The sequence below is a fragment of the Vulpes vulpes genome, chromosome 6 (assembly GCF_048418805.1).
Source record: "Vulpes vulpes isolate BD-2025 chromosome 6, VulVul3, whole genome shotgun sequence".
Classification (NCBI taxonomy): domain Eukaryota; kingdom Metazoa; phylum Chordata; class Mammalia; order Carnivora; family Canidae; genus Vulpes; species Vulpes vulpes.
The window spans coordinates 64552118-64578231 of NC_132785.1; the positions used below are offsets into that span (position 1 = coordinate 64552118).

The 26114-nt window shown below is 54.0% G+C and overlaps 3 protein-coding genes across 4 annotated transcripts; 1 reads left to right on the top strand and 2 right to left on the bottom strand.

The window, feature by feature from the left end:
- Positions 1-342: 342 nt before the first annotated feature.
- On the bottom strand, positions 343-6207 carry PSMB5 (proteasome 20S subunit beta 5). The gene is made up of 3 exons (XM_026007519.2): positions 5663-6207; positions 4629-4935; positions 343-850 (listed from the first exon to the last, which is right to left on the bottom strand). The coding sequence occupies exons 1-3, from the start codon at positions 5858-5860 to the stop codon at positions 564-566; spliced, it is 792 nt and encodes a 263-aa protein (XP_025863304.1). The 5' UTR covers positions 5861-6207; the 3' UTR covers positions 343-563.
- Positions 6208-11254: 5047 nt separating this feature from the next.
- On the top strand, positions 11255-12164 carry PSMB11 (proteasome subunit beta 11). The gene has a single exon (XM_026007478.2). It carries the CDS (start codon positions 11310-11312, stop codon positions 12162-12164), a length of 855 nt encoding a protein of 284 aa, XP_025863263.1. The 5' UTR covers positions 11255-11309.
- A 3320-nt stretch (positions 12165-15484) lies between these two features.
- On the bottom strand, positions 15485-25746 carry CDH24 (cadherin 24). Of its 2 annotated transcripts, XR_003236340.2 has the most exons (13): positions 25490-25746; positions 23676-23980; positions 23189-23483; positions 22915-23034; positions 22674-22841; positions 22329-22516; positions 21682-21935; positions 20574-20710; positions 18197-18318; positions 18008-18119; positions 17503-17751; positions 15908-16937; positions 15485-15797 (listed from the first exon to the last, which is right to left on the bottom strand). XR_003236340.2 is itself a non-coding variant. In XM_026007520.2 (12 exons), the coding sequence occupies exons 2-12, from the start codon at positions 23874-23876 to the stop codon at positions 16438-16440; spliced, it is 2346 nt and encodes a 781-aa protein (XP_025863305.1). In that variant the 5' UTR covers positions 23877-23980; positions 25490-25746; the 3' UTR covers positions 15485-16437. The 2 variants fall into 2 exon arrangements, 1 of the variants encoding a protein (XP_025863305.1); XM_026007520.2 differs by having other exon boundaries at positions 15485-16937.
- Between the last annotated feature and the right edge of the window lie 368 nt (positions 25747-26114).

Consider the following 26114-nt stretch of genomic DNA (forward strand, 5'->3'; position numbering starts at 1 on the left):
CTCCCCCTCTTCACCTTTCTGCTGTGTGTAGCACCGGCCTCCCCTCCCCCACTGCAAGGTGAGAGCCTTTTCTTCTGCAGCTCTTCCTCATATAGCCCTGTGCATCTTTCCACCTCATCAACTTTTCATCTCTTTGCAAACAGAATCGGGAAGTGTCTCCCTCCTCCCTCTCCTTCTCCTTTGTTATTAGCTTCATGAGTGGGGATGCTAATGTATTCACTAGACAATGTCTTCACACCACTGTTTCCTGTAATTACAGTCAGTGCCCTCCCACTGTCCTGGCTTATTTGGCTGTAAAGTGCTTGGAGGAGGGACAGTGTGGACAAAAGACACAACACAGGCTAAGGTCGAGTAGTGTAATGTTAACATCCAAGAAAGTAAAACAAATAATCACTTCTGCAGTAGGTCATTAACAACTAGTTAACACATAGAGGTCAACGGCACCAGAGCATAAAAAAATTATCGATACAACTGAGGACCCCTCCATTAAAAGATGGGGAACTGAATCCACATTATCAGCAACAGTCACCCCAAGAAATGGTAGGAGCCACATCCACCCTCCTTTAGGGGGTAGAGCCACTATATTTGTCATGTAGATCAGCTACATTGTCACTGGAGACTCGGATCCAGCCATCCTCCCGGACATGGTAGAGGTTGACTGCACCTCCTGAGTAGGCATCTCTATAGGTGGCTTGGTAGATGGCTCGACGGGCCAGATCATAGGCCTGTTCCACCTCTAAGTCGTAGGAGTAACCCCGATCCATGACCCCATAAGCATACACAGAGCCAGAACCTACAGAGAAGGTGGCCCCCGAGATCCGGTTTCCTTCACTGTCCACATAGTAGAGGCCTGGAAAGAGAGGTGAAGTTAGCAGGAAAAAAATGACCATCCCTTTTGACATCTAATTCATTCTCTGAGAAAAGTTCTCCTTCCCTCTTGAAACCCAGGGGAGACCAACAGATATACAAGAAAACAGCACTTCTACAAAATTACTTAAAAATAGCTGAAGGGGGGGGTGGAGCACCTGGGTGGTTCAGTGGTTGAGCATTCTGCTTTTGGCTCGGGTCCTGGGGTCCTGGGAATGAGTCCCACATCAGGCTCCTTTGCCTATGTCTCTAACCCTCTCTCTGTGTCTCTCATGAATAAATAGATAAAATCTTTTATAAATAAATAAATAAATAAATAAATAAATAAATAAATAAAGCTTAAATATTAAGATTCCTAGATTCTACAATGTAACACCTCATCTCACTTCTCATTATTTTTGTCCTTGCTATATAACAAAAAAACCAAGTATAATCTAAATGACTTAGGTATCAAGCACTGAACTTCAGGCACTGTGGGAGATAATGTTTAAAACAATCCTAACTCTGGGGTGCTTGGGTAGTTTAGTGGGAGCCTTCAGCTCAAGTCATGATCCCAGGGTCCTGGGATCGAGCCCCACATCAGGCTCTCTGTTCAGCAGAGAGTCTGCTTTTCCCTTTCCCTCTGCCCCTCAACCTCTGCTCGTGTGCTCTCTCCCAAATAAATTTTTTTATACCCCAAAACAATCCTAGCCCTCAAAGTTTAGACTATCTGGGGGATAAGACATACATCACACAGTAGGAGAGAGCCTAGAGTTCCAAATCATATCACAAAGACCTGCACTGCCCAATATGGGAGCCACTAGACATGTATGACCACTGAGCATTTGAAATGAAGTTGGTACCACATGCTGAAATGACATTTTGGTTCTATAAAATAAAATATAATTATTATTTTAAGATTTATTAGTGTTTGTTTCGGCAGCACATATACTAAGATTTATTAATTTATTTGAGAGAGGGAGAGAAAGAGCACGTGTGTGTGTGTGTGTATGTGTGTGCTCACACGCCCAGGGTGGAAGGGCAGAGAGATGTAGAGGGACAGAGAATCCCACGCAGACCCCAGGCTGAGTGCAACCCCGAAATCACAACCTGAGCCCAAACCAAGAATCAGATGCCTAACTGCATCACCCAGGTGCTCCAAAGTAAAATATATTATTAAAATTAACTTCTTTAATTTTTTAAATGTGCCTATTATAAAATTTAAAATTACACATATGGCTCACATTTTATTTCTATTGGATAGTGCTGGTATAGATCAGGGGTTGGCCAGGCCAAGTGCCTGTTTTTGTAAATAAAGTTTTGCTGGAACACAGCCATACCCATTTGTGTACATATTGTTTATGACTGCTTTTGTGCTAAAGCAGGAGAGTTAGGTAGTTAAGACAAAGACCATATGGCCTGCAAACCTACAGTATTTACGACTTGGCCCTTTATGAAGAAATTAGCTAATTTTCAGAATACATGAAAATTTAGACAAAGATTTTACTACATTTTTATCAATTACAACTGCCTGCTGGACCTTTCCAACAGGATGCCTTTGTCACCAAGTTCAGATTCAAATACTTTCAGTGGCTCTCTACTACCAACCAAACTCATCTCTCTCCTGCTCCACCAGCCCACACTGCCTCCCATGTTCACAATTCCTGCCTGCCAATGGCATCATTAATCTTCCTATTTCAGGGGTTCCCATCTCTCACTGTGCATCAGAATCATCTAAGGAAGCTTTTTAAGAAAGATACCCAGGACTTACCTCAGGTATTCTTTTTCAGTTGGTCTGGGGTGGGGAACAAGTATGAGGTTTGTGTTTTAAGTTCTCCAGTGATTCAAAAGCAAGCCGGTGGAGAACCAAATGCTTACCAGCTTTCAGGTTCTCGGATTTCAATGCCTACCTCAAACTAGCACCCCCCCACCCCCCCACCCCCCGAAGCGCCCCAGTCCCATGGCCACTAGCGTGCCTACCAGGCTCACCATCTGAGGTTCCAGTTTAGCTCTCTGGCTCTATGGATCACTATTCTTCTTTTTCTTTTTTTTTTTTTAAAGATTTTATTTATTCATGAGAGACACAGAGAGGCAGAGACATAGGCAGAGGGAGAAGCAGGCTCCCTGCAGGGAGCTCCACATCAGGGATCCCCGCCATCAGGGATCCCATGATCATGCCCTGAGCAGACGTTCAACCACTGAGCCACCCAGGTGTCCCTCCCATCCGCTTTTTAAACTCATTCACCCTTCACTGAGTAGTGTACCGATAGTTTCCAAAGCAAGTAGAGAAGAGCTGGCTATACTGTAATTGTTTGACAGAGGCACTTGCCAGTTGTTTACCAGGCACTCAGTAAGCAGTTGAATGAATGAAGCAAAAACAAAAGGAAAGAATAACTATTTTCAAGCACCAAGGGGGAAAATTATACAGAAAGTAACTAGATGTATTCCAGCTAGACTAATGAGACATCCAAAGCTGGTTGAAAAACTGAGGTGCCAGGCTGGTTTAGTCTGTGGAATGTGCGACTCTTGATCTTGGAGTCTTGAGTTTGAGCCCCAAATTGGGTGTAGCGACTAGTTACATGAATATAACTTAAAACAACAACAACAACAACAACAAACTGGTTGAAAAGGAACTGACATCAGATGCAAGGTTAAACTTTCTGGCAAAGTTTTTATATACTAGAAAAAGGCTTAAGGAATTTATTTTTAGAGATGACAGAATAGGACCTAAGGTCCTAGGGTAATTCCATCAAGTAAGGAAAGGATGAGCCCTAAAGGCCCCTTTTAGGCCAAAGACTCTCCAAAAGGAAAAGGGGAAGAGAAATAGCTAACTTCCTGTATATTAGAATTACAGTGGCCACTAGCAACATGTGACACTGAGCCCTTGAAATGGGGCTAATGCACATGCCAAAATGATATTATGGATTAACAAATCATTAAAATACCCCCTCTTTTTACTTTTTTAAATATATCCATTACACAATTCTAAAAAATTGTCATTTACTTATTATTATTATTATTATTATTTTTTTTTTTTAAGTCAGCTCTACACCCGGGACACCTGGATGGCTCAGCGAGCGGTTAAGCTCTGCTTTCGGCTCAGGGCATGATCTTGGAGTTCAGGGATGGAGTCTCACGTTGGACTCCCTGCGGGGAGCCTGCTTCTCCCTCTGCCTTTGTCTCTGCCTCTCTCTGTGTCTCTCATGAATAAATAAATAAAGTCTTAAAAAAATAATAAGTAAGCTTTACACCCAACACAGAGCTTGAACTCACCACCCTGAGATCAGGAGTCAGAGGCTCCACTGATGGAGCCAGCCAGGGGCCCCTCCATTAGATAATTTTAAATTACACAGGTGACTCGCATTATATTTTTGTTAGAAAGCACTGACTGGAGTTTTTACATCTATTATCCAATTTAATTCTCAAATACACTCTTTGTCAGCCTTATTTTATGGGAGAAAGGAGAAACATTATGTGCCAGACACTACATGCTTTACCTGTATTACCTCATTTAACCAATGTAAGAGATGATGAAACTGGCTAGGAAAATGAGCAGCCCATGTAAGGTCATGTGGGTAGTCAATGACACAGCTAGTCTAAGCTCCATGCCCTCTCCTACACTGTAGTGACCTCCTTGAATAAAGAGAAGAAAGGACGGAGAACCTAATCAACACATCGCCAGCACTGACACAAAGCCCTTTCATTCATTCATTCACCTGTTCATCCAACCCCTCCTCTCTGTAGTGCCAGCCCAAGAACCATGTGGTTGTGGCTTAACTCACCAGGGCCTCTCTTATCCCAGCCACAGATCATGGTGCCCATGGACAGCCCCATGCCTTTATATTGATACACCATGTTGGCAAGCAGCTTGGAGGCAGCTGCTACGGAGATGCGTTCCTTGTTTCGGAGCTCATAGATTCGACATTGCCGAGCCAATAGCCGCTCCCAGAAGCTGCAATCTGCTGCGCCCCCAGCCATGGTGCCCAGCAGGTAGGGATTGATCTCTATCACCTTCTTTACTGTCTGGGAGGCTATATAGGCACCCGCTGTGGCCCGAGAGTCCGCTGCTACAATGACTCCATGTTGAAACTGTTAAGATCAGAGGAAAACACAAAAGCAGGCCACATCAGACCACGGAAATGATCTCCTTCACATTTCTTTTTTGCATCAGTGGAAACCCAGAACATCTCTCTCTGTCATTCTACCCTTCACAAAATGCTTTCCACATATTAATATCAACTAAGTTTCACATCGATCCCTCGACATGGGTATAACCAGTATTAACTTCAATTTCACTTTATAGATCAGGAAAAGGGGTTCAATGAGATCGAATGATTAGCCCAAGATCACAGAGCTAGCTACTGCAAAGCTGGATCAGGAATCCCGGTCGTCTGGCTCCTTCTACAGTGCTTCCTCCCCACCAACCTTCCCCCTCAAATGACATAGCTTTTGGGTTACCTTCGCCTAGTAGGGACCTAGTTTCCAAAACCGTAAGTTAATGGTTAAACATCCTTTCCCCTGCCAATGTTTATTGCTGCTGAGGCTTCCCCTTTCCTGGACCGGAGCCACCTGGGGTTGCCCAGGAATCACCCCAAGCAGCCCCCGGTTTCTTCTCCCACTTAACCTCAGCCCCACGGTCCTACGGCTAGAGAGCGAGAACCGAGGCCTCTGGGGCAATGAGACAGCGAAACCACCGGGGTCGGGAGGCCCCCCCTAGGTTTCCTGGTCGCGGGCCCCGCGGGCTCCGGTCCAGCTGGAAGCCCGGAAAGGGCTCGGGCGCACGGGTCTCTGCCCGGCGCGGCGGTTGGGTCCGCACCTTGAAGGCCAGGGTGGTGGTTCCATGAAGCATTTCGATTCCCGGCTCCTCCGCGACACCCCAGTTGGGCGCGACGAGGCTCAGCCCATCGCTGGGACTCCCTGGACCCAGGTCCAGCAGATCCACACGACCCCCGAGTCCGAAATAACCGTGCCCGTTCACCGGTAGCGGCCTCTCCAACACGCTGGCCAGCGCCATGTCTAGTAAGGGCACAAGGAATTCCCTGCGAGAAGGCCTATCAGAGAGCCGCCGGGCAACGCCTCGCCGTCACAGCTTCACTTCCTATTAAAAGTATCTCGGGGAGGAGCCATTTTAACTCCTGGCAACCACGCCTCCAAAAACAGGAGCCAGACGCCAGGGACTATTTTCACCGATGGAGGGGGGGACGGAAAATAAATGGCTTAACTTCCTCTAAATATTAAAAGGATGTTGTTGTCATCTTAACTTTGGTCAAGCAAGCAATACTGGATTAAATTCACCTCCAAGTCATAGGAAGCGATCGGAAACGTCCGTGTTGCGTGAGGGAAGTGAGACCGGCCATCTTTGAGAAGGGCGTGACTAGTTGAAAATTCTTTCAGAACCTTTAACTCCAAGTCGTGCCCGCCCTGCCTGGTGTCCAAGCAATACTTTACATCTGTGCGGCTTTAGCATCCTATTAACGCAACTGAAGTTGGCATTTTGTTTAAGGGCACCATGTAATACTCGGTAAAATAATGATGTACTTTGAGGCCACTGTCCTGTGAAGTTAGTTAAAACTACAGTATTTTGTGGTAAAAATTGCAACAAGATAAAAGTGCTATGTATGCTGCGTCTTGTTTGATCGCCACACTACTCAAATTCTGGAACATAACCAATTTTTAAGATTTAATATTCTCTTTACTCCCACACTGTGGTGAAAATTCTAATAAGTAATGTATTGCCTAAAAGGCAGACGAATAAAGAAGGAAACGTATGGGAATCAGTTAATCCACAAACTAGGTTCTCAACTCAGCTCTAACAGAGTCAATACTCATTTACCATCTCAGAGCCTAGAGGAGGGTTGATGCTTCATAAAGATGTACCAAGAGGTTCTCTAACTTAAGCTTGCTAAGACAAGCTCTTTATTAATACAGGAATGTGGTATATATCCTTGTCTCTCCCATTTTCATTTTTCAACCCTTTTAGGACCCATAACAAACAAGGAAGTGGACAAACGTATGAAATGTTACGTCCTGCTTTAAGGTTCTATGAAGTTAATGTCTGGCCTTCCTTGTTGGATTTCAGCAGCAAAATCCATCAATATCTAAATTCCACTTTCCTCTGATGCCCAACTCAGCCCCTCCTCTTCCCCAGCAGACTCTGCATATGTTGTATTTTTAATGCTGAAATTTGGCAACCTTTTCCAAGCCCAACCATCAGAATGTAATGACGCAGAAGATCTTTATCTGCGTCTCACACTTGGATGGTGTGGAAAATGCAGAGTGCCTTTGTTTATAGAGCAGGTATTATTTTATGGTCCCCCCTGCAATGCAACTAGTCCTCCTTCTGAATTTTCTCTGTGGTTCGTTCACACTGCTACTAATAGCATTTATACCTTTCTTTTTTCTTTAAGATTTCATTTATTTATTCATGAGAGACAGAGAGAGAGAGAGAGAGAGAGGCAGAGACACAGGCAGAGGGAGAAGCAGGCTCCATGCAGGGAGCCAGATGCGGGGCTTGATCCCGGGACCCCAGGATCACACCCTGAGCCGAAGGCAGACGCTCAACCACTGAGCCACCCAGGCATCCCATTTGTACCTTTCTTAAGACGCTTTCACATTTTGCCTGGCTGTAAGTGTACATTTGTCTCCTACTTGATTATGAGTTTCTAAAGACCGGTATTTCTCTACTATTCATCTTTGTGCCCACTGTATACTTAGTAAATGCTTGCCAAGTGAATCCATGAGAGGATGACAACAATGTTCTTCCAGTTGCAGAGATTTGAAGTTTTGGCCATCTTTGACAACTCCTCTTCTTTTCTATCACATTCAGTAAGTTGCCAAGTCCTGTTGATTCTTCCTCTATAATGCTTCTGAAATTCTTTTTCATTGCAACTGATACCACCTTTGACTTCTTATTTCCTACTCCTGAATTACTGAAATATTTTCCTGATTTTCTGGGCTCAAACTGTACTCTCTAATTTATTTTGCACAGCACCCTAAAACACCCTCTCAATCTTATCACATGCCTGCTTTAAAATGTTCTGTAAAATTCAGCTCCTCAGCATAGCATTCAAGGCCTTCCTTAATCTGTTTCCAACTTACCTTGTATTAGTTCTCTAGATAGATAGATATATGTATATCGTCTATCTATACGTATTGTATCTGTATATATAGATATACATCGGACAAAGAAAAATACTATATGATCTTACCTACTTACATGTCAAAACTAACAAAGCTAAACTCCATAGAAACAGGGAGGAGATTGGTAGTTACTGGGGGTTGTGGAGTAGGGGAGCTGGGGAAATGCTGGTCAAAGGGTACATACACACTTCCAGTTACAGGAAGAATAAGTTCTGGGAATCTAATGTGTAGCATTGTGATCCAATAGCTAATGATGCTCTATTGTATATTTGAAAGTTGCTAAGAAAGCAGATTTTATTTATTTATTTTTTTAATTTTTATTTATTTATGATAGTCACACAGAGAGAGAGAGAGAGAGAGAGAGAGAGATTGGGAGGCAGAGACACAGGCAGAGGGAGAAGCAGGCTCCATGCACCGGGAGCCCGACGTGGGATTCGATCCCGGGTCTCCAGGATCGCGCCCTGGGCCAAAGGCAGGCGCTAAACCGCTGCGCCACCCAGGGTTCCGAGAACAGATTTTAGATGTTACCACTACCACCACAAAAGCGGTTAATTATGTAAAGTGAAGGTTGTGTTAACTAACCTTATTGTGGTAAACATTTTGCAATATATGCATGTATCAAATCATCACAGTGTATACCTTAAACTTTCACAATGTCATATTTCCATTTTATCTCAATAAAGTGGGTGTGGTAGGGGAATGATCAGTGTTGTGGTTCAGAGGTGAGAGAGATCAGTATAGCTTGGGGTGAGGTGGGGAAACCAGGAAAGCCTTGCTAAGGAGGTGTGGATTCATATCCCTAAATACCACTTGGGTCCCATCGTCCCTCAAACCAACAGCCGCCTCTTCTCTCAGACCATCCTCGGGAAGCGTTTTCAGAATAGATGGCACATAAGCCAAGCTTTGTAGGACAGGATTCAAATAGATGAAGGAGAGAGGCACCTGGCTGGCTCAGTCGGTAGAATGTGTGACTTTTGATCTTGGAGCTGTAAGTTCGAATCCCACATTGTATGTAGAGATTACTTCAAAATAAAATCTTTAAAAAAATATAGATGAAAGAAATACATGAAGGGGAGGTGTGTGAGATGTGTTAGGAATAGTGTGAAAAGAGGTTGTGGTGGGTGGATCAGGATTGGAGTATATGGGCCTTAAATGTCAGCCTGGGAAGAAGGTGGTTTGGGTTTAATCTTGTAGCCCTTCAAGGGTTTTTAGTAGAGGACACGGGATTTGAATGATACCATAGGAAAACATGTCAGATAAGATTAGAGGGGAGTCTAGGGGGTGGCCAACTAGAAGGCCATTCAACTGTCCAGATCTGACTTGAGAATGGTTTGACCTAGGGAGATGACAATCCATCCATTAACATAGCATCTAAGGCTTAGTCTTTAAAAACAGGAGACATACTTATCTCTCCAGTAAGATTCCCATGTGGTCCTGTGCAAAAGAAGGGAGAAAGACTGATTGGACTTTAGTGTGACCTCCTGGTTTCTCCAGTCTTCCCATGACATATTTGCATCTGCCCTTAGTACTGACTCTATTGTGCCATCACAGTATCTGGAGGGTCTAGGCTCTCTCCCTTGTGTATGAGTCTGTTGGACTAAACCAATTCCCACTGCACCCCTCTGAGCTACAGCATTTAGTAAAATATACTCCAGATGGTGCCAGAAAGTAGTTGCAGCTTGTCATTAGGACCCAGTCTACTTTATCCTTCTGAAGGGCCAGCTGTCAGGGTCTACTAACCCCACCCCTTGGCCCGCCCCTGGTTGATGCAAGACTTAGACTCAGTATTATGGGGACAAGGTCAGTTGTTTCTCTTGCCTTGGAACTACAAACAGCTTTCTTGCTATTGTGAACTACTGGGCAGAAGGGGGAGGGCCAGGCCATTGGATACTTTTGGCCACATCCTCAGAACTTTCACACAAACAGAGATGAGAGGAGCTATACTTCCAGAGAACTGTCAGGAATGCTGTCTTCATGCAGATGGAAGTTCATATGCACCTCGAAAGCAGAAAGAGAGCTTCACTTTCTAGTTTCCCTTCACTCTGGTTCCTCTATACTCTGCCTTTCTGGAAGGTATTTGATCTCCCCTCCTCCTCATAAAAGATTCTCTTGCTCTTTTTTTTTCTTTTTAAGATTTTATTTCTTTATTTATTCATGAGAGACAGAGAGAGAGAGAGAGAGAGAGAGAGACATAGGCAGAGAGAGAAGCAGGCTCCATGCAGGAGCCCGATGTGGGACTTGATCCCAGGACTCCAGGATCACGCCCTGAGCCAAAGGCAGACAGTCAACTGCTGAGCCACCCAGGCGTCCCTCTCTTGCTCTTTTGTCCTGGTCTCTAAGTCCATTTCTTTTCCCCCACCAGATTAGAAAGTGAAAGTGTGAGCTGAGCATTATAGTGTCCTGGCCCCAAACTCCTAAAGAGAAAAACCAACCTCAAAGGCTCCTTCCTTGAAGGGTCCACAGCACTTTTTAAAATATTTTATTTATTTATTTATTTATTTATTTATTTATTTATTTATTTATTTAGAGAGCACATGGGCCAGGGGAGGGGCAGAGGGAGAAGGAGAGAGAGAATCTCAAGCAGACTCTACACTGAGTGTAGAGCCTGTGTAGGGCTCTATCTCACAACCTTGAGATCATGACCTGAGCCAAAATCAAGAGTTGGACACTTGATTGACCGAGCTACCCACATACCTCTCTGTTTTTTTGTTTTTTTTTTTTAAAGTAATCTCTATGCCCAACATGGGGCTTGGACTCACAACCCCGAGACCAAGAGTTGCATGCTTTACTCACTAAGCCAGCCAGGCGCTCCTCATAGCACTCTATTCTGATTGCATTATAGCACCAACTTTTCTTCACCTCCAGGGAACTCTTTCAGGGCAGACACAGAGCCTTATTTGTCTTTGTATGCCCAATACCCCCCATAGGAGAAACAAGGGGGACCCAGCTGTGCTCCTTCCACTCAAGTCTCCTTTCCTTTGAGGTTACCCTGGCCCTCACTCCACTCCACCTGCTCGGAGGATGACAGACAGGAGACTCCTTGGGTGACGCTCAGGTGGGTCACGAGCAGCGTCTTCCCAGCAGTGGAGATTCACTGGCCTCGTCTTTCTCCTGTCAGCAGTCCTCTGTGGAGGAGGAGTCTGCTCCTCAGAGCCAGTCCCGAAGCCTGACTTGGGGGTAGCGAGGAGTGAAGCCATAGATCATGTGCCTTCCTCGCAGGTTCTGGCTGCAGCCCAACTTCCCCTTAGCGTCTCTTCTCTCTCACCTGACTTCAGCCCCCAGATCTCTGCCCTCTTCCTTCCAGCCGTCACTCAGCCCCAGGGATGGCTCTGCAGGACGTATGCAAGTGGCAGGCCCCCGACACCCAGGGACTATCACCTCACCTGCCTCCAGCCGGTGGCTGGTCCGTGCCCCTGGGCTGTGACCCTCAGACCTTCCTGCGGCTCCACGGCCCCCGGCTGGCCCATGGCACTACCACGTTGGCCTTCCGCTTCCGGCACGGAGTCATCGCTGCCGCTGACACGCGTTCCTCCTGTGGCAACTACGTGGCCTGTCCGGCCTCACGAAAGATCATCCCCGTGCACCAGCACCTCCTGGGCACCACCTCCGGCACCTCGGCCGACTGCGCCGCCTGGTACCGCGTGCTGCGGCGGGAGCTGCGGCTGCGGGCGCTGAGGGAGGGCCGGTTGCCCAGCGTGGCGGGCGCCGCCAGGCTCCTGGCCGCCATGATGTCTTGCTACCGGGGGCTGGATCTGTGCGTGGCCACGGCGCTGTGCGGCTGGGACCGCTCCGGGCCTGCGCTCTTCTACGTGTACAGCGACGGCACCCGCCTGCCGGGGAACGTCTTCTCGGTGGGCTCTGGGTCTGCGTACGCCTACGGCGTGCTGGACCGCGGCTACCGCTACGACCTGAGCCCCGGGGAGGCCTACGCCCTGGCCCGCCGCGCCGTGGCCCACGCCACCCACCGCGATGCCTACTCCGGGGGTTCCGTAGACCTCTTCCACGTGCGGGAGAATGGATGGGAGTATGTGTCGCGCGACGATGCCTGCGTGCTGTACTCGGAACTGCAGAAGCTTCCGGAGCCGGAGGAGGAGGCGGAGCCGGAGGAGGAGGAGGACCCCGCGAGCCTGCCACCCTGCAGAGACTCCAGGATGCCCGCGGGGACTGAGATGCTGTGAGAAGCGGCAGGACCTGGGGGTGGGGGCTGGGCACCGGGGGAGCCGCCTCACAGCATCTGGCTCCGGCTGTCCCCAGCTGCGTCCCAAGTCCCCATCCCTTTCGGCCTGTCGACATCCCAGCGCTGTCGACAGCTTGGTCCAGCATGTTCCTCCGGGTGCCCGGCCTCCTTCCCACCACCACGTTCCCCTCTCAGCAGACCCTCCCCACAGGCCCGCAGGCACCACACACGGGGCTGGCTGCGAGACCCTCCTCACCACCTTCTGGGCTTCTCATTCCCATTCCCGTGCTCACCTATGCTGGTCTTTGTCACTTTGTCGTTTTGGTCAGGGTAGTTGGGAGTGGAAGAAGGTGGGGCGGGTGCCCAGGCTCTAGTGGGGAGTGGGGGTAGGGGGAGAGGGGTGGGGGGGCAGGGCAGCGTGGACCGTGTGGTGGGTGGCAAGGGGCTTCTCCGGGCTGCTCTTCCCCGGCCTCCCCCCCGCCCTCAAGGGACTCTAATGACAACAGTCCCAGCTCCTTCAGAATGCCCTTCTCATGAGAACTCTGAGGTAAAAATGATCCTTGCTTTACTGAAGAGGAAACAGGTTCAAAGGCTTATGTGACTTGCCTGGGGTCGCACAGTAAGTGGCAGAGATGAGGCTTAGAGCTCGGCCTTCCTCTCCAGAGCTGCGCTCCTTTAGCACAGCCTGGCCTTCTCCGTCCTCTTTCTCGCCTTCCTTCTCTGCCCAGGGCTCTGCAGGCCCCTGGGAGTGAGGTGGGGGAGAAAACAGCCAGGCCAAACCCCTGCTGAGTGACTGGGGTGAGGAGCCCGAGGGCCCCAGGGCCGCAGGCTGCCGGCCCCCACTACCACCAGGGCCTGGAGCCAAGGCCACAGCCCGAGGGAGCTCAATTCAGGTCTTCGGGCTTGTCACTGTGGCTGCCAGACTTCTTTTCCTCTTTCCCCTTCTTCCTTTCTTCCCTTTTGCTGCCTTTCCAGCCTTTCCTTCCTGCCCCTCCCTCTGGGGAATGAAGAAAAGAGGGAGGTGGGCAGCCCCGGTGGCTCAGCGGTTTACTGCCGCCTTCAGCCCAGGGCCTGATCCTGGAGACTCAGGATCGAGTCCCACATCCAGCTCCGTGCGCATGGAGCCTGCTTCTCCCTCTGCCTGTGTCTTCGCCTCTCTCTCTCTCTGTGTCTCTCATGAATAAATAAATAAAATCTTTTAAAAAAAAGAAAGGAGAAGAGGGAGGTGGCTGTGCCAGACAGAACTACTGGGCTGGCACATCCTCTCCCGCTCTTCCTGCCCGTCTCCAGCTCCCATGGAAGCCCTGACTGGGCAATGCCTGTGCCCAGTTCCAGGAGGGACGCCTTCCCTGCCCTGCCCTTCTCCAGGCAAAGCCCAAGGGGGGGGGGGGGTTTGGGAAGCACAGTCAACCAAGACATAGAACTGGCTGGGAGGAAGGTTGCTGAACCTTCTTTCTCTCAATCGGCTCCTGCCCAACTTCCAGGCCCAAGATTACCAGTCCCCTTCCTCCCTCCCCGCTGCACACCCCTCCTCTCAGCCTCCAGCCCACCTCTGAGCCACAAGCTCTAACACTGCACTTCCTGCTAGGAATTCCTCCAGCTGGAGCTGGCCAGACAGAGGACACCCTCAGGCTCTGGCCTTTGGGGCATGATTAGGAGGAGGGAAGAAAGGCCAGGGAGTCTCAGGAAAGAAAGCACTGGAGGCAGAGTGGCTGACAGGTGCTTCATACAGGAGGGCTGGCATTCGGCGCAGCGTCCAGGAATCTGGTCAGGGTTCAAGTATGGGATTGACTCAGGCATAAGAGGGTGCATACATACAAACACAGAGTTGTATGAGGGTCTGTGTCCTGGTGGCAGTGAGTGACCCCGTAGCTCTGTGTGCACCCAGATATGGTAGGTGTCCAGGGAGGAGACAGGAAACAGACTGGGAGAGAAAGAGTAACACCTGGATAAGGAGAGCAGCCGGGCTCTGATCCGAGAGAAAGCTGGGCCTTGTCACTTATTTTGGAGAAATGGTCCAAAGCAGAGACGGAGTGGGGGCAGAGCTCATCCTGTTCATTCCCCATGGCTGCATCTTCCCACTCCTATCCTAAAGCGCTAGGAACGAGGAAAAGTGGTATGTGCCTGCGGTTGCCACCTGAGCCCTGTCAAAGGCTCTGGAACTGCCTGCAGCTAACTCCCCAGGGATGCTCTGTGCCATTCACCTCCCCATAACCAGGGTGGGGTGGGGTGGGGTGGGGTGGACTGAACCCACAGCGAGGGCAGAATAGGAAGAAGGGAGCTCCTCCTTCTCCTGTCTGCGTGCCCCTCCTCTCCCTCTCCTTTCCTTCCACGGTCCTGCCCCCCTCCACTCCCTTTGATACTATCCTTCAAGATGATGAAGTATTTGAGACCAGAGATAAGCCCAGGGCTCTTGCTGATGGGCCTTGTTGTCCCTCCAAGTTTAATGTAGTCAGAGTCGGGGCAGACCTCAGGAAAGCTGGTAGGGAGGTGGGGAGAGAAGGTGAGGGCAGCATCCCATGCCCCTGCATGCCTCGCCACCTGGGAGCAACCCATGGGTCAGTCTCTCCCTTTTCTCCACTTATTCCCAAGGCTTGATGCAGATGTTGGGGTGAGGCCAAAGGGGCAGAGAGTTTGCCCATCCTGCCCTGAACTGGAAAACCCTGTCCTTCTGACACCATGCCTGGGGTGTTGCCTTCTCATCGGCTCCTTCACCAGGGACAGCTGGTCTGCTCTTGCACAGGCCTTTGGCCAGTCAGGGGTCCAGTTCCACTCTAAACAGTAAATGCCAATCCAGCCCTAGGGCAGGGGTCCTGTTCTCCTGCTATCTGGTTGCCCTAACCAAACAGGCATGGAAAGTGTGAGAGAAGGCCTCTTCCCACTGGAGTAGCTTCCCCGGAGTGGCAGCACCCTACACTGGAAGGGGAGGGTCATGAGGACCTGGCCTGACCCACCTCCTTGTATCACTGGGAGCCCTGCCTGGAGTTAGGACCTCCCTTCTCTGCTCAGGGAGTGTACACTGAGAAATGATGGCCCTCTGCTCAGCTCCCACCCCAGCTGACTTTGATTGGGCTCCTTGCCCCCTGGATAGCTAGCTTCCCCAGTCCCTTATTGATTTTGGGATCAATAAGGGATAGGAGAGTTGGCAGTGGGGGTACCAATAACTCTCTGAATGGAGAGGGACATGAATGGACTGCCCCTCTAAGAAGAAGGGAGCCGGAGGGGTCGGGTTGGGCCTCTCCTCCCGCCCTTCAGCACAGTGAAGCTCCAGTGAAGCTCTGTACAGAAACCTGCATGCAGAACTGGAAATAGGGCTCCAGCTTTAGAAAATAAAGTGTTTGTTTATTATGAAATTAGAGATGGAGGCCCCTCCCCTTCCTCCCTTTTTTCCCCTTCCCCAGCTGCCTCCCCCTTTCCTTTCCCACCCCTCCCCCTGGGGCCTGGGAAGCACACAAGACAATGCCCAGAGCTGGGATGCCCAGGGCAGGCCAACAGCTGGGCAGAGCTCCAGGGAGGCGGCCATGTGGGGGGCTGGAGCTCTGGCCCTGGGAGATGGGTTGGCATCCTCTCTCTGCTGGAGGCCAGTGGAGCCAGGATGAGGCCATGAGTGATGGATGGAACCATGCGGGCAGGTCTGGAAAGACAGGAGAGCCGGGGGTGGGAGGTTGTGAGTGGAGGAGGGCTTTAGGCCATCCCTGTGCCTGCACCCTCTTCTTTCCCCTCTCATCATCTAGAGGCACTGACCTGGGGCTGAACATCCCCCCGCAGGAGGGTGGGCAGCAGTGGCTGGAAGTTTCTCTTGCTTTTGGGATGGACAACAGAAAAAAACTGAAAAAGCCAGTCATAGGGACCCGGAGAGAATGCAGGCAGATGTGGGCAGAAGACAGACACAGAGCATGTGTGTGGGCAAGGGAAACAGAGAGAAGGTGTGTGAGATTTAGAATCCGGCAGACGAACACAGAGTCACGGAGAGAGTGGAATCACAGTGAAAGAACAGAGAGATTCAGAGTTGAGCCACACAATCCAGACCTAGACAGGAGAGTGCTACAGAGAGAGACAGATCCTGGAGGGAGACAAACAGACCACTCAGGAGGAGGGAGGTAAGAAGGAGGTTGCCCTAGGGAAGCTGGGAGGAGGGACACAGGCCAGAGGAGGCCTGGGGGGCTCTCCCGCGGGCTGCTGCCGCCTGCCTGGGCCCTGGGGTGGACCGGGGGCTCACTCAGAGGGCCTGTGCGGGCTGCCCCACCACGCGGCAGGCAGGGCCGGGGCGGCTCTCAGGGGGCCGGGGGCTCCTTGGCCCCGTACAGCTCAGCCAGGGTGCGGAAGAGCGGCCCCCAGTCGTCCAGCGGCTCAGCAGGGCCCAGGGTGCCCCCAGCCTCGCTGCAGGAGCCCAGGGAGCTGAGGGAGCCGCAGGAGGAGCCGCGGCCTTCGTAGCCGTACACCTGCACGGAGTCGTAAGGTGGCACACTGGGGTCGTCGTCCGCCTCACGGAGCCTCAGTGCCAGGAGCTGGGCCACGTCGGCGGGCCCGGGGGGCCTGGGCTGGCGGGGTGCCCGGGCCCGGGGCAGGACGTCGCGGCGTGCTGGTGGCCCGGGGTTCGGCGGGGCCGCCCCATCAGGGTTCTGCAGGGCGCTGATGTCGAAGGCCTCTGTGTCCTCCTCGCCGCCGCCCTCGTCGTCATAGGTGATGATGTTCTCGCGGACATCCTCCTCCTCCAGCACCATCAGTGCCTCCTGCTTCTGCCTCCGCAGGGCCGCAAAGAGCACTACCAGGGCTGGGTGGGGGGGTAGGGTGCACACAGGCCTCTAAGCCCACGGGCCGGGGGCGGGGCAGCCTGCTTCCTTCCCTTCCATCCTGCTCTCAGGTAGAGCAGGTTGAAGACAGAGGACACAGGGAGGCCTAAGGGTGGCGAGACCCGGCTTTGACATCTGGCAAACCCTCGTCTGAGTCCTGACTGCACCCCGGACTCCCCGTGTGACTGTGGGCCATGGCTTCGCTTCTCTGAACCTCTCTGCCCCTTAGAGAGCTTGTGTGGAAAACACGGAAAGAGTCTCCCTCAGGGCTCTTGAAAGGATGAAATGAAATAGCACAAGCGGGGTGCTGGGCATCACACAAGGTCCCGAGTCAGGCTTCAATAAACACTTTTTATGGCTTGTTGCTGTCCTTGCCGATTGGTAATGTCAGGGAAGTGAGGCTAGAATTTTTCTCTTGGACACACGAGGCAGTGGGAGAATCCTTTAAACCCTAGGGTGGATTTCCCCATTTCCGGGGGCCTGGCTCCTCTCTACATCCCCTATAGGCTTGGACCCCAATTTATGCCCTAAGGTGGCCTGACTCACCAAGCAGGGTGCCCACGCAGGTGACGATGGCAAGCAGGGCCCCCGTGCTGAGCCCTGTGGGTGAGAGCTGAGCCTCGGGCCGGCAGGAGGCCACAGAGCCATCGGGCCGGCAGCGGCACACGCTGATAGTCACTGTGGCAGTGCTGCTCAGGGCCGGCTGACCCCAGTCCCACAGTTCTATGGGAATCAGATAGGGTGCCTGGCGGGGTGGAGCAGGGCGAGAGGGCAGCAGCAGGCTGGCGGAGCCATCTGTGGGAGAGGGAAGGTATGTGGGAGAGGGCCCCCTTGTGAGACACCTTCCCAGGAGGGTGGGTGTAGCCTAGGGAGACAGCTTCCAATGGGGAAGGTGTGCAAAGAGTAAATGTGTGCAAATCCACTTCTGCCTTCTGTTTGGTGGAGGGAGCCCAGATGTGTGGGAAGGGGTTAGGCAGGCTGGGCCAGAGCGTGGTAGGGGAGGAGAAGAGCAGGGAGGTGGGCACGGGCACAGTTGTAGGAGGCTACCCACCTTGGTTGTCGCGGACAGTGAAGTTGGCATCGGGGCCTAGAGGACCCTGAAGGGAGACTCGGCTACTGTTGCCCACTTCATCTCTGTCCAGGGCCCGGATGATCTGAATCAGCTGGGAGGAAGAAGAGAGGCCTTGTATGGAGTGGCAGCTGGAGGTCTTAAGCCAAGCCTTCTACCTCAGCAGCTCACCTGGCCAGGGGCTGCAGAATCACATACGAAGGTGTCATAGGGCTCAGCCAGCTGGGGAGCGTTGTCATTCTCATCCAGGATCTGGATGGCCACTTGCACACGGGAGACCTGTGTGGAGCTGTCTGAAGCCAGAACATGAACACATGCACCCCCCTCACACAGAGTTTACACACAACACACATGGTGCATGTGCAGGGGTGCCACATATGGCACACAGCATGCACATGCAACACATGGTATATGCATGCAATATGCAAGCAACAGTGTTGTGCAATGAATGGAACACCACCAAGAGCATGCAACATTCACATAAGAGCTGAGATATATGCAGTGTGGAACATACATTCAACAGGCATGAAGCACCCATGAGATACATATATAGTAACCCACATGCAAGGCACATGCCTCGTAAATGAAAGGTAGACAGAAGGTGCCATACAGGAGGCACACGGACAGTAGGCCTGAAATAAACACATTCATACCATAGATTTGATGTATACTCAGCATTTAAAACAAATACAACATATATGAAGTGGATGTTCGAGATACCCAGTGCATTCAGTGTCACTCCAGAGTTAAGACAACACATATTCATACACAGCACTAGTGGGACAAACAGACAGACAGGCAGAGACACAGACACACACACACACACATGCTCCATCAGAGGTCTGGGAGGCTCTGGTATAGCAATGAGTAGGACTAAGAGTTGGCCTTGGAAGCCAGACCAGCCTGGGTGCCACCGCCATAAATAGGCCCCCTTCTTCCCACGACCCTTCATTAGGTGGCTCCCCATCATTACCCTGACTTGCTCCTCACTGCCAATGCCACCCAAGAAAGAATGGAAAACGGGTATCCCTGCCCACCCTACTGCTCACGTCTCCTGGCTGAAACCCCCAGGTTTGTTAGTCTTCTCCCAGGTGGGGAGAGAGCTGGCTGGCCCTGGGGGAGGGGCTGGGGACCCAGCCTGGGCAAAGGCGGCTGGGTGGGCCCCCCAGCAAGGGCTTCGGGGCTCCCTTCCTTTCTGCAGGAAGGGCCCAGGGCCCGCTAGTTGATATCGGGTTTGCTGGAGTGCAGGATTTGGTGGGACGGTGAGAAGGCAAGGAGGGAAACACACACACACAGCACGCATGCATGTAGATGGTTGGCTATGTATACCCAGGCAACTACAAACACACTATATACACACACAGGGACATTCACACCACACCACAGACATGCATGCAACGCCATGTCACGCACAGCCACATGGACATAAACAGAAACCCGTCCACTTAAAATTCTACACATGAGAGGCAAGGTGGTGGAGGAGATAAGGGCTGTGACTCTGCAGCCTCTCAGGATCTGGTGGCTCTGCCCCTTAACGTTGGCGTGACCTTGGGAAGTTAGTTGACTTCACTTTGCCTGAGTTTCCTTATTTTCAAATGGGGACATAAGCATACCTTCCTCATAAAGTTGTGGTGGTGATTACGTTACTTAGTCCACATTTGGCACTCAGAACAGTACCCGGTACACAATAAGCAATAAATACTCTGTCCACGCACACTGACATACACAAAACAATATATACAACAGCTACGAGTACCTGTCATCACATACAGCTAATTACACGCAAGCACAAATACTCTACTCAGTTGAGACACACATACGTGTGTATGTGTATTTTCACACACATGGAATTTCACACTTGCATGTGCACATACATACATACGGCTCTTCAGTGACACACACAGACATCTATGCACACAATGACAGTCCTCATAGACGGGACACGGGCAGTAATGGTAGGAGACCCTGGGGCGTGAGCAGGACTGATAAGGGTAGGTTCACAGAGGGGATGAAGGTCTCCCTGCCTCCATGGGCCGTGGCCACCCAGAGGCAGCCAAACCAAGCTGCTGGTGACTGGTAGCTGACAGGGGAAGGAGCTGGCCCCTCTCTTCTACCTTGAGGGCTCTCTGCATGGCTTCCCTGGGAGGGGCTGCTGGAGCCCCCCAAGTCAGCCTCCAGAGGAGGGGCCCAGCCCTGCCCGGGCTCCTGGCTTCAGCCTGAAGCGGCCAGTGAGCAGGGCAGGGCAGGGTCTGCCAGGGTGCAGCCTGGGCTTTCCTAGGGGTTGGGAGCTATTTGAGGTTGGGGCAAGTCAGGTATGGGAGTGAATTTCAAGTCAAGGGAATGTGTAGGCAGATCCTTCGTGCCCAGATCAGCCCGGCCTCAGAGACTGGGAGGCCTGCCTGGTGGTGATGATCCAGGCTGGGAACCCAGTGCTGTGCCCTGGTGAGGCGTGGTGGCAGTGACCACCTCCCCCCTGCCGGCTCAGGGACAGCTCCTCTTCCAGGTGACTGTGGCCTCCTCCCTCTCCTGGGGGCCCAGGGCTCCTCACCGAGCTCTGTGGCCAACACTGTGAGGTTGTGCCAGACTCGAGACTCGCGGTCCAGGGGCACCACCGTGCGGAGCGTGCCAGCTTCCGGCTCGATAGAGAAGCAGCGCTCTGGGTCCGAGTGGGGGAGGATGGAGTATCTGGGGAAGATGGAGCGGAGCTGGGGGCTGATCTGGGGGCAGGGCCAAAGCTTCCTGCTACTCCTCCCTCCCTTCTGTTCACCTTGCAGGGCCTCTTGGCTCTTCTGGGCAGAGAGCCTGAACTCTTTGGGTTTAGCCTGCCCTGGGTACCCAGGGCCATAATTCACATTAGGGTCCCCTTAAAAGACAAACCACTTGGAGGAGTCACCAACATTAAACGCCTGTCTTAAGACTCGGGGGAAAAAAAAAGACTTGGGGGGACTGGGTTTCATGGTGGGGGAGAGACAGAAAGAGGTGGAAGGGGGGATAAACAGCCTGTCTTTTTTACTTCTGGGCTCTGTTCTGGGGACCCAGGGACCCCAGTCTTGCTCTGCCTCAGGCCAGCTGTGTGACCTGGGGTGAGTGGTTTAATCTCTGTTTATTTAACTACAAAATGGGAATTACACCAGCACCTGCCTCATTCCTGTGACAGGGAAGCCGAAAGGTGGGAAGAGTGGGCTCTACTCAAGGCAGACAAATCTGGATTCTGGTCCCAGCTCTGCTGCTTACTGACCATGTGACCTTGGGCAAAGAACTTAACGTCTCAGGGATGGGCCTCTAAAACAACTGGGGATGAGCATGCCTACCTCACAGGGCTGTTGTGAGAACTGAATGTGATCAAGTGGGTGAAATGTGCAGGGCTGAGGGAGTGACCAAGAGTGGTAGCCATCCAGGCACCCAGCAACAGCATCATCAGATGAGCTTGCAATCTGCTTGCCCTGCCACTGGGAGGCACCACCGCCATCCTCCCAGAGGGATGGGTGGAACTGGGTGACGGGAGGAGGGTCCTTCAGGCCTTTCCCAGCCCCCAGCCCTGCAGGGAGGGAGACCTCTGCCAGGAGGTGAGTGGGATTTTCAGTGAAGGGGGCCCATCCTTGTTCCTTCCCTGAGGCCCGGCCCTTGGCCCTTCCCTGGCCCACACCCCAGCTCACCTGATTGGGCTGGCTGGGGAATCCAGATCGGCCGCTGAGACCTGGCCTACCAGCGTCCCAGGAGCTTTATTCTCAGGCACTGCCAGGTGATAGGCAGCCTGGGTGAAGGCAGGTGGCTCTGGGGCGTCCTGCACAGCCACACGCACCGAGGCCACATCCTTGAAGGGCCCTCGCCGCAGGTAGGCTGGGTCGATGAGGGTGTTGGTGGCCTCCACACGGAAGGAATAGGAGCGACGGGTCTCGAAGTCTAGGGGCTAGGGGGCAGGGAGTGGGAGGGATTGAGGCACGTGGAAAGCCTGGAAGGTGAGAGGTCCCCTCCCCATGCATCCAGTGCTCGGCCCACCTGAGAGGAGAGGTGGGCACTGAGGGCCAGTGGCCGTGGTGGTCAGGGGGAGGCAGATTACTTAGTCTGTGACACTAGGTCTGTCCCCAGCTCCATCAGAGCCTGGCTACATTTGAAGTCCTGGACCAGTCTCTCCCCCTTGCTGGGCCCCAGTCCCTCATCTGAAAGAGGACGAGATGACCATGATCTCTAATCTCCAATGCAGTGGTCCTGAGTCTGTTCTAGACCGGTCAGGAGTGTGCCTCGTGGGGCAGGAGGCAGGAACGAGCACGCGTGTGCAAGTGTCAGGGGGCAGGGGGCTAACCTTGCGGACAGCGAGGAGCCCATCTCGACCCTGGGAGTCTGTGCTGATGCTGAAGGCTTCAGACCCCTCTCCGTCCAGGATGCTATATGCCATGAGGGCATTGTCCCCCAGGTCTGGGTCCTGGGCCCGCAGCCGGCCCACCAGGGTGCCTGGCCCCGCTGTCTCCACCACAGAGAACTGGTAGAGGCCTTGACGGGGGCGCGGGGGGAGGGGAACGACAGGAGACATTGTTAGGTCCCCAGCACTTCCATATCCAGGGGTCTGGCTGGGGGGAGGGCTTCTCCCAAGGCTGCAGGGGGTGGGGGTGGTCAAAGGATGGCTCCCCAAGCATCCCTGGCCCCTTACTCTGAGGGAACTTGGGGGGGTTGTCGTTGACGTCGCTGAGGGTGACTGTCACTGTAGTGCTGCCCGACAGCCCCCCCATGTGGCCGCCCATGTCCTTGGCCTGAATCACCACCAAGAACTCCTCCTGGGTCTCCCGGTCCATGTTGGGGACAGCAGTGCGCACCACTCCTGGGGAGACACAACGGATCAGGGGCCACCTGCCCGCATGGCTGCCCCACCTGGCTCCAAGCTCTCTCCTTACCCGTCTGGGGGTCCACAGAGAAGAAGGGCAGTCCATCCAGCACGGTGTACACCAGCTTGGCGCTGTTCCCGTAGCTGGGGTCATCGGCATCGTGAGCAGTCACCTGGATCACTGATGTCCCTGTGGAGCATCCCGGCACCCCACTCAGCAGGGGCAGGGCCAGGTGGGAAAGAACAGCACATGAGGGGGACCCAGACACGAGAGCAATGCGGGGAGGAGAGGTGAGGGTGCTCTGGGAGACGGGGCCTGGGACGGTCAGAGTTGGGGTACTCACCGACATTGGACATCTCGGGCACCGTGGCGTGGTAGGGCCCGAGGGGAAAGATAGGTGGATTGTCATTAATGTCTTGCACCTTGATGATGAACTCTGACGGGGGCTCCAGAGGCCGGTTTGAGGCTCGGTCCACGGCTTGGGCAAGCAGAATGTACTGTGCCTTCTCCTCCCGGTCCAGGCTCTTGGTGACATGGATATTGCCTGTGGCCTCATCAATCACAAATACAGTGCCTGCCCCCTCCCCGGTCAGCAGGTACTTGGTGCGGCCCTCGCCCCTGTCCACATCCGAGTGCAGCTGTAGGGGTCAGGGAAAAATGGCAGCAGGTTCCAGGCACAGGGACAGGAAGGGTGAAGAGTCTAAGTCTAGGACTGGGTGGAGCGTTGGGACTCCTGAGGGACCCAAGGTCATTGAAGAAGTGGTGAAGTTGCAGGGCAGGGCCTAAGGGCCTAGAGAGTCAGGGCAGACTCGGGAAGGGCTGGTCCTTACCTTACCAATGAGGACGGGCTCTGGACCGGCATATTCCTCAATGACAAAGAACTGGTTCCACACCCAGCTCCTCCGGTTCCGCAGCAGCACTGGTCCTGGGCCCCTGCGGGCCCCTGCCCAGGCCTGGGCTGGGGCGGCCAAGCGCCCCATGCAGCCCCAGCCACCCAGCCAGGCCAGCAGAAGCCTCACCAGGCCCCACATGTTTGGGCTCCAGCCAGGGCTCTGTTCACTGTGTCTGGGTACTGAGGCATGAGCCGGCCGGGGTGGAAGGGTGGACGTGCTGGGGCTATCCCATGGATCCACACCTGTAGGGCAGGTAGCTGTTCAGGGTCAAGGAAGCCCTTGACTCTCCCCACCCCCAACCCAAATTAGATGCTGAAGATCAGCCCTCCAGGGAATCAGACACCCCACTGCCTGGAGCCCAGACTGAAACAGAGCACACAATCTGATCCCCCCCCCTTCACCCAGGCTCTGCCTATATTCACCTCCAGCCCTACAAGCTGATAAATCTCTAGCCAGTCAACTCTGAGCAGAGAAGCTGGGGAAGAAAACAGGAAGGTGGGATGCCGAGAGGGTATGGAACCCCAGATCCGGCCCCTGTTCTCCCAGGCTGGGTAAGCAGCCAGCTGGGGGGCTGGAGGAGTTGGGGACTCCCAGGAAAAAGGCTGAAGATCCAGGGGCTGGGACTTGAGGAGGTGTGGTCTCAGGGTGTCTGGGGTCAGGCTGAGCGATGATAAGGAGTGCAGCTTAAGACACGGTGGAGAGCCAGCGAAAGTCCCTCCTCCACAGGGAACCCCACCTCTCCGGGTGCTGCCCCCAGCCCACACTGCCAGCTGAAGTCCTTGAAGGGGGATTGGGTTCAGGAGGCAGAGTGGGGTGAGGGGGCAGGAGCCTAAAGAAGAGGGGGTAGAGTGGGGGTGGTGGTGGCAGGGCCAGGAGGCTGGGAGGGGAGAGCAGACTCCAGACTCCCTGTTACTGACGTGAGACCCAGGCTCAGGCACTGTCCAGCACAGACTGAGACAGAATGGCAGCACGAGACACAAGGAAAGGGACCCCAGGAGGCAGCCCGGGGTCTGACAGGCAGAGAGTCACAGGTGACAGGCTTGGGGGTGCGGGGGTGGGAGGGCTTCCTGCCTGTGATGGGCTGGCGGGGGCAGCGCTGAGCTCCGGGGGTCAGAGCAGGCCTCGGGAACTTCAATCTGGGAGAGGAGGCAAGCCAGGAGGGGCTGCGGGAAGGCGGCTGGGGAGAGGACCCTTCCCACCGCGGGTCCACCCTCTCCCCCGGGGACCCCTCAGGCAGCTGTGCTGCCGCCCCTCCTTCCCTGGAGCAGACACACACCTGCCAGTCCTTGCCCTCCGGGGGGAGAAGAGGGGAAGCCCGAGGGAAGCCGGAGACCAGAGCGGGAGGCGGGACGAGGAGGAGGAGGAGAAGGAAAGGGCTGGAGGAGTGGGAAACAGGATAGCAGAAAGGGGAGAGGAGGCGAGAGGGGAGGGACGGGGGAAGGAAGGGAGAGCGGGAAAAGGCAAAGAGAAGACGGAAAGGAAAGGTAGGGGAAGGAGACGGCAAAGGGGAAGAGGCGGTGGAGAAGGACAGGGCAACAGGGAGACGGAAGGGGCAGAGGAGAGGCAAACCGGCGGGGAGGAAAATGGGGAAAGGAGGGAGAGAGGTGCGAGGGGAGAAGGGAAAGCGAGCGCGGGAGAAGGGAGCCGGCAGGGCTCCCCGCCGCGGAGCGCACCGCTCCGAGCACACCCGCAGGCTGCGGGCCCCCTGCTGCCCCTCCGCGGGTCCCCGACCCCGGGGCCGGCGCCCTTACCTGGCAGCGCTGTGCAGCCCAGCCCGGCGGGGAGCTTCCCCCCGCCCCCGCCGCCGGTCCCGGGGGCGCAGCCCCGAGCGGATCCGAGCGGGCGCCGCGGCTCCGCTGCAGGTCTGAGCGGCCCCGGCGAGAACAAGGGAGCGAGACGGAGGGGGCGGGGGAAGGAGGCTCCGCCTGCGGAGGAGCGAGGCGGCTCCGCGGCGCGCGGGAGAGCCCAGCCTCCGACCCTCCCCGGCCAGCCCGGGCCCGCGCGGCGCGGGCGGGGGCGGCGCTGCCGGGCCGCCGGGCGCATACAGATGCGGCGGCCGGCGGGGCACTCGGGCGGGAGGACGTCCAGGCCCCGGCGCCAGGCGTCTCCCAAGGGCTGGCTGCGGGGAGGGTGCAGCCGGGAGCGCCGAGCGGCCCCGCACGACCCCCGCAGGGGGCGACGGGCGAGCGCGCGGTGAGGCGGGGACTTGGGAGCCGGCTGCGGAGAGGCCCGGCTCCCGCTCCGCTCCGCTCCGGCGCCGCCTCGGGGCTGCTGCGAAGCCGGCCGCAAGGCGGCGGCAGTTGGGGAGTCCGTGCGGGGCAGCACAGCCGGCCGACGGGGCGGCGAAGGCCGGCACCGGGTCCAAGGGAGTCCGCG

Bases quoted from the DNA above. Each gene is read 5' to 3' on its own strand.
- PSMB5 (XM_026007519.2), bottom strand. From the start codon at position 5,860: ATGGCGCTGGCCAGCGTGTTGGAGAGGCCGCTACCGGTGAACGGGCAC. The intron at 4,936-5,662 runs GTGCGGACCCAA...TGATCTTAACAG, and splicing joins CCACCACCCTGGCCTTCAAG to TTTCAACATGGAGTCATTGT. The intron at 851-4,628 runs GTGAGTTAAGCC...CTCTCTTTCCAG, and splicing joins CTGGGATAAGAGAGGCCCTG to GCCTCTACTATGTGGACAGT.
- PSMB11 (XM_026007478.2), top strand. From the start codon at position 11,310: ATGGCTCTGCAGGACGTATGCAAGTGGCAGGCCCCCGACACCCAGGGA.
- CDH24 (XM_026007520.2), bottom strand. From the start codon at position 23,876: ATGTGGGGCCTGGTGAGGCTTCTGCTGGCCTGGCTGGGTGGCTGGGGC. The intron at 23,035-23,188 runs GTGAGTACCCCA...GATGCTCCACAG, and splicing joins GCCCGAGATGTCCAATGTCG to GGACATCAGTGATCCAGGTG. The intron at 22,517-22,673 runs GTAAGGGGCCAG...GCCCCCGTCAAG, and splicing joins CCCCCCCAAGTTCCCTCAGA to GCCTCTACCAGTTCTCTGTG.